The following is a 10,826-nucleotide window of genomic DNA, read 5'->3' on the forward strand; positions in this document are numbered from 1 at the left end:
AGAATCATCAGTTCAGGGGCAAATGGAAAAGGCCTTGAGAAGCAGCCAGGGCTTCCAGCTTTGTGGTCTTCTGCAAGAGAAGTGATCTGCACAAAGTCAAAAGTCCCGCCATCGCCTGCCACTGACTCATGATGTTTCAAGCAAAGACAAAATAAAATAGCTGAAATACCATCACCACTCCAAAATTAATATCTTTAATATTAAACACAGAAAAGAAATGCCTTTCACCACAAGCAGCATGATGTTTGATGACTATATTATTCATTTGCTGGGACTGCTCTAACAAAATATCACAAACCAGGTAGCTTGAAAACAGAAATTTATTTTCTCACAGTTCAGAAGGCTAGAAGTTCAAGATCAAGATGTTGGCAGGTTAATTCTTTCTGAGGACTGTGAGAGAAAATCCGTTCCATGTCTCTCTTCCATGCTCTAGTGGTTTGCTGGAATCTTTGGCATTCTTTGGCTTCTGCTGTCATGTCCCTTATCAGTGTTCTCCTTGTATGTGTGTGTCTGTTCAAATGTCCCCTTTTTATAAGGACACCAGTCATAATAGATGAGAGCCCATACTCTAGTATGATTTTATCTTAACAAATTGCATCTGTAATGACCTTATTTCCAGTTAGGTCACACTCTGAAATACTGTGAGTTAGAACTTCAAAATATGGAGTTTTGAGTGACACAATTCAACCTCTCACAGTGAGCCTTAAATTTGGCATGCAGTAACCCAAGTATTGTTATTGGTCTCCTCCTTGTGATATTTTCATGATGTGCATAAGTTCATTCCTCAGGCTGACTACACTTTGTGAGAAGAGCTACTCTCATTATGTATTTGATGTTTACCTTCAGGTTCCCCCAGGCCCTTGCATTCTGGTCAACCCTAAAACAAAGGGTTTGAGGTGTTTGCACTAGGCTATTTTTGTACTTCGTGTTAAGGCAATTCCAACCTTTCCGCTCTTTGAGAGCCAAGAGTCTTTGTCATCTGTCATCCTTATTATTTGAGGTTTGTTACAAGGTCATGGTTTTGACTTCAGTAGATTTGAGCAGCCCACCAGGTGCTCTGTTTGGGTTGATAGAAACTAGAGGAATGTATTACACTAGAGGAATCTCTAAAAGCTACTTTGTAGGGATTCTACTGCATAAGATAAATACTCATTTGCCTAGAAGAGTTTATATGCTGTTATGAGTAAATATTAATGACTTCTGGGGCTCTAAATGGTCATGATTTTAGAGATTATTTAGATATGTTAAGAAAAAAATTAATTAAAAAAGAAACAACACTCGGCTTTTTTTTTTTTTTTGGAACTTATTAGACAGAAACAGTTTCATAAACTGAAGTCTTACTTCAGAAAAGTTTTAAGTTCCCCACATCCACAGGTCCCATACATATTCATTTACTCACATATTGTTAATTCTTGCCTCTTTTGGGTCTGGTGTCTCCATCCTGACCCCCAGCCCTTTTGCCCAAAGCAATCTGTTCTTTTCTTTAAAAATAGCAGTTTCCATGACTGGTGAAGAAACAGAGAGTGAAAAATCAAAGACAGTGTGATATTATAAGGTTTGAGAACTTTTGGGAGGCAGCTGGAGAGAAACTGGGTGACTTTTCAGGCTGGTGAGCTATATATATATACTGAAGCTAGTAAGCTAGCCTAGTAGCCGTAGCACCAAACCAAAAGACTAATCCTGACTACTGTGCATTAAGCTTTTGTGACTAATCTTGAGTCAAAGTGTAAATATTGTTTAGAAAGTGATTGTTTTCTTTTTAAAATATATGTTCTTGAAAGGTTTGCTGCATTCTTAACTGAGAAGTCATCATTCCTAAGAGTCAAAATATTTCCTAAAGGAACGGGTGTCTAATGTGGCATTTACTAAAACTCATAGAGAAAACGTCTTTCAGTGGCTTTACAGGAAAATATTCAGGAAGTGACCTATTCTGTAAAGTGGGATATGTCTGCATAAAATGACACCTTCTCTCTCCTTTTCAGCACCTTTTGTTTTATGGAAACAGGGGGCCAGTTCGAGCCTTCTGAAATCTCTTATAAGCTCAGTAATTTAACAAATACTTTGCACCTTGAAAGTGGGACAGGAAGGAAAAAGAAAAAACAAAGTTCTTACTTCCAATCTCATTAATGTAAAAAAGTTGGTCCTATGTGCACACCTGGTAGAGAGAAAGTTGAAAACAAATCAGAAGCACTTAAATGAAACTTGGAATAGATGTTCTTTAACCATCTGTTTCTAATCTACTCCATCATATCTTACAAAAACTTTAAGGTTTTTTTTTTCCCAGAGGTGGGGCAGGGAGGAGAGCTGCTGTAATTTAAAAAAAAAAATTTTTTTTTAAGATGGCAATTGGTTAGGCCTGGCAATATTTTTTTGTATTGGATTTTTATGTGAAGAATGTTTAACTCTATGGGCTTTGAGAATCGAAACAGTTCTCTGAATAGTAAAAATCTTAGCATTTATATATTTTCTTCATTGTCCAGCCTCATCTCTTTATACCAGTTTTATTACAACAGCTGCCTATGTGATCTCCCAACTTCTAGCCTCTCTGCCTGCACCCCTAAATCTTCCTATATAACACTTTCAGTTTCATTTTTCCAAGACATCCATTTTCAAGAGCCTTCCTTGTTGTCTTCGGTTTAAAGTCTGAAACGCATCGCCTAGTTAGTGTCCAGGGCTCTCTGCTGTCTGACTACAAAACTGCCACTGCAGCCTTATCACTTCCTATTCATCTCAGTGACCTCTCTATACCAGCCACTAATCTGCTCAGCCTTCCCTATCAAGGGCTCTGCTTTGCAATCTTCCTGCCTTTGCTTTTGTTGTTTTCCCATTTCTTCCCTCCAAATCTTTCCAGCTCTGCAGCCCACACACATATAGTACTTACCGTCTGTCTATTCTGTATCGTTTGGCAGCTAACCATACATTGCCTTGAATAGATGACTTTTCAACTATTTACATTTTGTCTCTTCAAAGAAGTTTTAAATTCCTTTACCTCAAGTCTTGCTTATATCACACCTCTGGTGGTCTCCGTAGCATCTAAAGCAAAGGCTGTTATGTAATAGATACAAAATAATATATTGTGATGGATTGATTTATCCATCCATGTAGTGGGACTTATAAAATATTTCATATTAGGTGCTTCAACTTCTATTTTGGCAAAAATCCTGAAAGTAATTGATTTAAGAACTCAGTTGATACTGAATGCCTAACAAATTAGCTATCAGCCTATGTTTTTAATAAAAATATTTCAAATACACTTAATTTTTCCTTTTAAGTGCAGCCAAGAGTAGGATAAGTGAAGAATTTCATCTTTCCATTGAATTTGGTTATGGGTCGATGAGACTTTGATTAAGATCATGAAATCTATGTTGGCGTGCCTTCAAGAAGGAGGCCATCATACAGATGGCACAATCGAGAGGCATAAATCTGTAGAAAACAATCTGCAAGGAAAAGGCTAGAAATGAAATGTTTAACTGCTTATACAGCTGGGTCGATAGGAATAAAAGCACTCAAATAATCAAAGAGTAAATAGCAGGGTAAAGCTTTCAAAACTTAGCCCATAAATTTAAGGTTAAACCTTAAATTTATTATCTTTTTTTTCCCTTAAACTTGAGCCTTCTTTCTCCACTAAACAGCACTTTATTTTCCTCCTGCCACCACTTTTTTTTTTTTTTCCCCTAAAACTCTGGAGAGATATCCTATAATCCACGTCGTAGAAACTGGTCAGGGTTAGACAATCTCAGAAGTTTCTTCCAGCTTTAATATTTTGTGTTTCTGGAGTTGTTTTGTGTCCCATCTGAGTGATGGTAGGATGGCTGGGGATGTGTTTTAAACATCAAAACTATTTTGTATTAAGTTCACAAAGTTACTGTAAACCAAGCTTGATTGTAACCCCACGAATAGAGGCGGACAGAAAGGGAAAGAACAAATTGGCTCGGTCTAGTTTTACAACTCCCAGCCCATAAATTCTCTCCAGGAGGATATCAAACTACTGAGCATTACATCATCAGCAAAAGCATTTTCAGGCTAGAAGGAACTCAGGAAGTGGAGCCGCCGATGGAGGCAGCTGTCTTTAGAAATCAATCATTTCAAGGGCTCCATGAATAGCACGAAGTACCATCCAATAATCACTTCTGACTGTCTGTATCAACATCTTAAGAGTTTTGAAACTATTAAGCTTTTTAAGATTGCAGTACTTGTTTATTCCTAAGAAGAGAAGGGGCAGGTCGGGGGAAAAAAATTAAGTCTTGGATCTTGTCTCCTAACTATTTTTTTTTGCTCATTCCTTGCAAAATGCAGCTTGACTTTTTGTAACAATGTTTGCATTTAAACTGAATCATCATTGTCCAGAAACAAATGTGGTCTTTTAATATTATTTGGAGAACAGCAAGACTTCAGTGAGTTGGTAGCAGTACAATAGCTCACTCAGGCTACTGCAGTCTAGCTGCAGACATGTTAATTAATATATTTCTCTGACACCTAGGTGATTGAAATAGCAATTAAAGAGTAATTAAAATGTTTACTTCTTGTAGGAATGTCAACTAAGATGTGGAATATAGCAATTACCTATGACGGATTAGAGGAAGATGATGAGGTCTTTGAAGTAATTCTGAACTCCCCTGTGAATGCAGTTCTTGGCACAAAGACAAAAGCTGCAGTGAAAATTTTGGACTCAAAAGGAGGTATTCTTTTGATCCTCATCTTGAAATCAGGAGCGATCCTGGCGCTGTAGCTGCTTGCTTTCAACAGCCAATGTGCTTGATAACGCCTTCACATCAAAATGCTTAATTTCTTGTCAAGAAAGCAACCTCAGTCATGATGTAGGCTCTTTATTCTGTTTTCTGCTTCATGTGGTTTTCCTCCTGCTAGGAACTACTGGTTCAGAAAAGCAACAAGTCGGTGCTATAGTTGGTTTTTTTCCCTACTCGTTTGTTGTTCTCACCAAGGGGGAAACAATGTTGGTGAGAATCTAAGGACAATTATTTTCCCCCAGAGTTTGTAGGGCTGTAATTATCTTCCTCTGTTAAAGAGAGCTCTTAATGCCTAAAATCTAAGCCCCCTACTGGAGTGTGACCAGGAAAGGTCTAAAGGAGGAAGGAATGGAAGAAAAATAGATGTGAAAGATGCAGCTGGCTTGGGGATTCAGGAGCAGCTGGAGAATATTAATGAATAACCTTGGGCTGCAGAGCCGAATAGGTCCTGGATAGTAATGTGCTAAAGAACAACCTGTGAACTAAATAAAACAAAGACCAACCGTAGTCCTTGGTGCTCTGATTTTTTTCTGCAAATACCTTCTACTTATTTGTCTATGTATCATTTTACAATTGTCCAGTTTCTATGCTCTCTCTTATATTTCTGTTTTTATACCTGTCATATCCTTTTCCTGTATGTTTTCCTTACTTGAAATCTATTATCTCTTCTCTTTCTCATCCTTTAATAAAAATGGACACTATTCTCTTTCTTTTATAATACTCATATTTCCACAACGTCTCTCCCAACCACCTTTCATCACTAAATTGATTCCTTTTTCAATAGAAATTTCTGTTCACATTAAGTACATAAAATATATGAAGTACACACTTTACACTTAAAGTATATAATTCCAGATGGGGGTTCTGGGTTTAGATTTTTTTCACACTAATTGGTAATATTTCCAATAGAAGAACTTCTGTTAAGATTTAATAGATCTTTGTTCCATAGCAGTTGAATGCTAATATTTATTTGTTATTTGATTTCACTGGTATCTTCAAACAATTCCAGTTTCTACCTCTAGGAGACTGGGGAAAGGATGATCACCTCGAAGTGTTTGTGGAATGATACTTGTTGAGTGAATAAACCTGCTAGATTGAAGAGTACTATAATATGAAGAGAAGTGAGGCTGCTATGGCATAAGGATATGGTGTGATTATAAAATCATGACAATGATTTTAATTTGTGGTTTATGAAATCAATTTCATGACTTTATAATCACCCTGCAGATGTGCAGAAGGGCACAGCTTTCCTGGATGGAAATTGATGAAGAGTAAAGGAGTTTCTGGCAAATGGCGAAAAGGCAGCATCTGGCGGGAAAACCATCTATCTAAGTTTAATGACAAGCTGCTCCAGGGGCTGTGTCAATGTGATCACTTATTTGTTTGTATAAATGAACTGACCTGCCATCTTGCCTCCAGGACAGTGCCATCCTTCATATTCCTTCAACCCAAACAAGCACAATGCATGGAAGAAGGGCATTTGGCCCCCGCTGTCCCCGGGGTCTTCCTCACCCACTACTTCTGGTTCCTTTCATCTGGAAAGAAGACCTTTTCCATCTTCCAAGCGGCTAGCAGTCACCAGGGGAGACACCATGCGGGGCTTTGATTCTACAGATCTTTATGGAATAAAGCTTAGGATGCGAGGGAATGGCAAAACAGTAAGGATGGGGTCCTTCGGGAATTTGGTGTGTGAAATACACATTAAAAGAATCAAAAGATATTAACCAGTATTCTGAAACACTGAAGAAGCTGTTTGGATTCTCATAGTGAGTGGGGGCCATGGTTCCTTACACAATTATGCAGTGCCTTTTGTATATAAATATCATAATGCTGTCCTACTTCATTAATTGTACTAATTGAAGTGATACATATACTGACTCATCTGTTGATTTCTATTTTGGTTGCTTTTGTGATGGAGACAGGGGATGACCAGTGACCCTGGAATAGAATGAGACTAAGCAGTTACTTGGGGGTGGCAATCATGGCTTTGACCTTATTAGCATAGTGCTCTAACCCGGAACGCAATCTTGTGTGTGCGTGCATGTTTTCTTGGACCTCTGGGCATCATAGATATACCAACAAAATAAGGATATCTTTTCTCTTTAACTGGGGCTATGAATCAACATTGATAAGTTGTGATTAGGTCTAGTGATTTTTAAAATTCCAATGAATAGAGCATGAAAAATCTTGAGAAACATGTTCAAAAATTTTCAGACATCAACAAGATCTTACTAAAAGGATTTTACCCTGTTGCTAATTATCATTAAGCCAATTTTGCTTATATTTTGTTCTCTGTTGATTTCAGGTTCATCCATCCTCTGTTTATAGAAATGAAACAGATATCATCTATAATGTAAGCACAGTCTGAGAGATTTGCTAAATTTCTTGTATTTATAGGTACAAAATATTTAGTGAATTTTTTAATGCCTTTTATCAATTTCTCTTAAAATTCTGTTTTGAAATTTGTTTTAGAGGCTTGGATAGTCAGAAAAAAAACAATTTTGCTTTTATCAAATTTTTGAATTGCTCATTTTTGCAACAAATGTTTTGTTTGCTATCTTGATGTTTGCTTTTTTCTTTATTGTTGTTTATTGATTTCCTCAGTATCATGGAATGGTTTCCCTGCAACTGGAGGATGACAGGACCCCAACTCACAAAAGGAAGACCAAAATATCCATTATTAGTCAGCCACGAAAGACAATCAAAGTAGCAGAACTGCCTCACGCAGATAAGGCAGAATCCACAACTGACTCACACTTCCCCAGACAGGTATGAAGATCTTTTTACTTCCTATGCACCTTACAACAAGCTGTTTGCTGGGCCTTCAAGCTTGGGGAGAGTTTACTCAACACAAACGCTACTCAACAAACAAAGACCTAAAGGAGGTAAGTATGAGATCAACATACATTGTCAATTCTCAATTGCCTTTCCTTCCCACAGAACCATTGGCCTTCATTTCCAAAGAACTGCACAATGGAATTGAAGGGACTCTTCCACTTTGAAGAAAGACTCCAAAAGCTATATAAGTGCAATGGGGTTGCCTGGAAAGCTTGGAGCCCCCAAACCAAGGTGAGACACAGGATGAGCAGCCAGATACCTTTACTTGCAGTATACCCTGTGATAAGGTAGCAGAGAGGCTTCTCTTCATCGGCCTGCCTTTATTACACTTTGAAAGAGAAGAGGGAAAAAAAATGGCCCCAGTAATGTTTTAAATATCACAAAATACATTAGTTATATCAATACATTTTAAAAAGAATTTGTTTAGCAATGAGAAAGTCACAGGTATAAAATTGAAACATTGCTAACTTTAGTATTGTTTCTGTAAGAAGCCATTGCATTTCTTAAGGTGGAGAATTGGGATTAGCGCTGACCTCCTTTCTGGTGAAAAAACTGCTCTATTCAATTTAGGGGACTCCTAGGACTCTTTATGCTGAGACTTTAGATTGTAAAGACCATTATGATATAAACACGGACAACTGTTTTTCAGGAGGTGGAAGACAAATCCTGCCCAGCTGGGTGGCACCATCATTCAGGCTACTGCCACTTCTTGATCACAGAGCAGAAAGGCACCTGGAACACAGCTGCCCGAGCTTGCAGGGAACAGTAAGGAAATTTGTTTCACATTTGACTATTTTTCTACTGTTTCTCTATTATCTCATGGAACTATAGAATTGCTTCCTTCATTCAAGTGTTGAGTGTCTAATATCTACCTGACATTGCTTTAGGAGCCCAAGGAGAGTCTGAAGTTCAGATCTTTGATGTAGCTCTTTTATGTTAAAACTATATCATTGCCACAATATTATTTTTTAGCCTCTCTATCTCAGTCTTTTGGGGAAAGAAGAAACTTTTCTGAGTCAGCAGCATTGCAGGTTATATCAATTTTTTAAAATATCAAATAGGAATTCCTGCTTATTGATTTGGAAACATAACAGTGAAAGATCACATAGCATCAGACCTATGGCAATGTAAGAGGCATTGATGCTTATGAAACCAGACAAGTTGGACAAAAGGCCATTGGGTAATGGAACACTCGATGAAGGATGACTTGTGGTCCAATTATGACAATAAAATTTACCTAGTTCAAAAAGACTTTAAAAATGCATAAGTAACTATCCTTGACCGCACCCCCCCCCTTTTTGCCCACCTGGATATTATCCAAAATAATGCAATTAGACTAATATGCCACATGGCTGGAAATTGACTGGTGGATATTGATCAGACCTTGTACTTTATCAAATTTAAAAAGTTATAATCATCTAAAAACACTAGTAAGAAAATGAAAGAACAAACCACATTTGAGAAAAGCTAATCTCAAATCATATATCTGATAAAGTTCTCGAATCTTGAAAATTCAAACAACTCCTACAAATCAATCACAAAAAGACAACCTAATTTAAAAAAAATAATAAATGACTTGGAGGGATCACAAGAAAAGATGTACACTTGGTCATTAGGTACAAGAAAAGATGTTCAGCACCATTAGACATCAGGGAAATGCAGATTAAAATCACAATGAACTACCACTTCACATCCACTGGAATAGTTAAAATCACAAAGACTGACAATACTGACTGTTGTAGAGCAAATAGAATTCTAATGTATTGTTGGTGGAAGTGTAAAATGATACAACCACTTTGTAGAACTGTCTGGCAGTTTCATAAAGAGACGTGCATCTACCCTATAACCTACCAATTCTACTACTAGGTATTTACCCAAGAGAAATAAAAATATATGTTAAAATAAAAAGAAATAAAATAAATTATAAAACGTATAAAATAAATTTCATAAAAATTTAATAGCAAACTTTTTTTATAATAATAGTTTGGGTCATTTGTCTTTTTTGTTTTTGAGTTATAGGAGTTCTTTGTATTTTCTCCATCAAAGGAGAATACTGTAGATATTTTTCTGATAAGTTGTTTTATAAACCATAAAATGGATTGAACTACTGAAACCTCTAATAATGTGGATACATCTCAAAAACATTATGTAGAGAGGAAGCAGCCCAACATAAAAGAATATATATTGTATGATTTTATTAATATGATAGGAAAAGCTAGCATATTAGATGGTGTTAGAAATTGAAAAACAAATAAACAATCATCTCTGGCAGGAATTGTGGGGTGACTAGAAAATAGGTGAGGTTCTAGAGGGATGAAACTGTTTTATGCCTTCCTCTAGGTGGTTGTTACAGGAGATATACCACTGTCAAAATTCACTCAATTGAATACTTTAAGATTTATGCATTTTATTGTAGGTAAATTATACTTAGATTTTTAAAAAGCTAATAGAATATTTCAAAAGTGTATTTAAAAACTGGCCAAATCTTTTTCACTGAAGTATTTCTTGCCCTAAGTATAAGGAAAGATACCATAGAGATTAATCAGTGGCTTCAGGTTTTTGTTGATGAGTTAGTGGTATAAAATAAGTTAAAATGTTTTTTTTAAAATTTTATAAATAATCATTGCTTAAATACATGTATTCTCATAATGCCATATGTTAAAGAACAATTAAGACATTTTTCCACCAAAATAACCAGATGTCTTTGTTGTTGTTATGGGCCGTTGAGTCAGTTCCGGCTCCTGGCAGCTCTATGAATGAGTGACATCCACAGCGTCTTGTCCTCAACAGCCTTGCTCAGCTCCTGCAGACTCATTCCTACATGGCTTCTTTTACGGAGTCAATCTATCTCATATTTGGTATTCTTTTCTTGCTGCCTGCTATTTTCCCAAAATTGTTGTCTTGTCCAAAGAACCCTGCCTTCTCATGATGTGCCTGAAGTAAGACAGCTTCGGTTTGGTCATTTTTGCCTCCAGCGATGTTTCAGGCTCAATGTGTTCTAGGACTCACTTGTTTGTCTTTCTGGTGGTCCAGGGTTGAGATGTCCTACTTTTATTTAAAGTTCGTCTTAGAAATAGTGGGATAGGTCTTTTTTCCTCTTATGGAAAGAGCTTCGATGTAGAACCTAAGCTCTCTGAAGTAGTAAGGAGATTACAATATACTTCAAATGAGAAGATCTGATTTCTCTACTGACAAAGATGAGGGCAAGTGCAGAAGGACAGTAATACTCTAACCAAGGTT

General features: G+C 36.8%; 1 protein-coding gene across 1 annotated transcript in view; it reads left to right on the forward strand.

Annotated features, from left to right (window-relative positions):
* The window catches only part of FREM1 (FRAS1 related extracellular matrix 1), a 109,821-nt gene that overhangs the window by 92,229 nt on the left and 6,766 nt on the right, over positions 1–10,826 (forward strand). The window contains exons 29-34 of the mRNA XM_006918357.1: positions 4,530–4,679; positions 6,168–6,406; positions 7,054–7,101; positions 7,353–7,517; positions 7,689–7,817; positions 8,236–8,351. Coding sequence (XP_006918419.1) covers positions 4,530–4,679; positions 6,168–6,406; positions 7,054–7,101; positions 7,353–7,517; positions 7,689–7,817; positions 8,236–8,351 — 847 coding nt within the window. The remainder of the gene's footprint in view (positions 1–4,529; positions 4,680–6,167; positions 6,407–7,053; positions 7,102–7,352; positions 7,518–7,688; positions 7,818–8,235; positions 8,352–10,826) is intronic.

Source organism: Pteropus alecto, unplaced genomic scaffold, assembly GCF_000325575.1.
Source record: "Pteropus alecto unplaced genomic scaffold, ASM32557v1 scaffold95, whole genome shotgun sequence".
NCBI classification, from domain to species: Eukaryota; Metazoa; Chordata; class Mammalia; order Chiroptera; family Pteropodidae; genus Pteropus; species Pteropus alecto.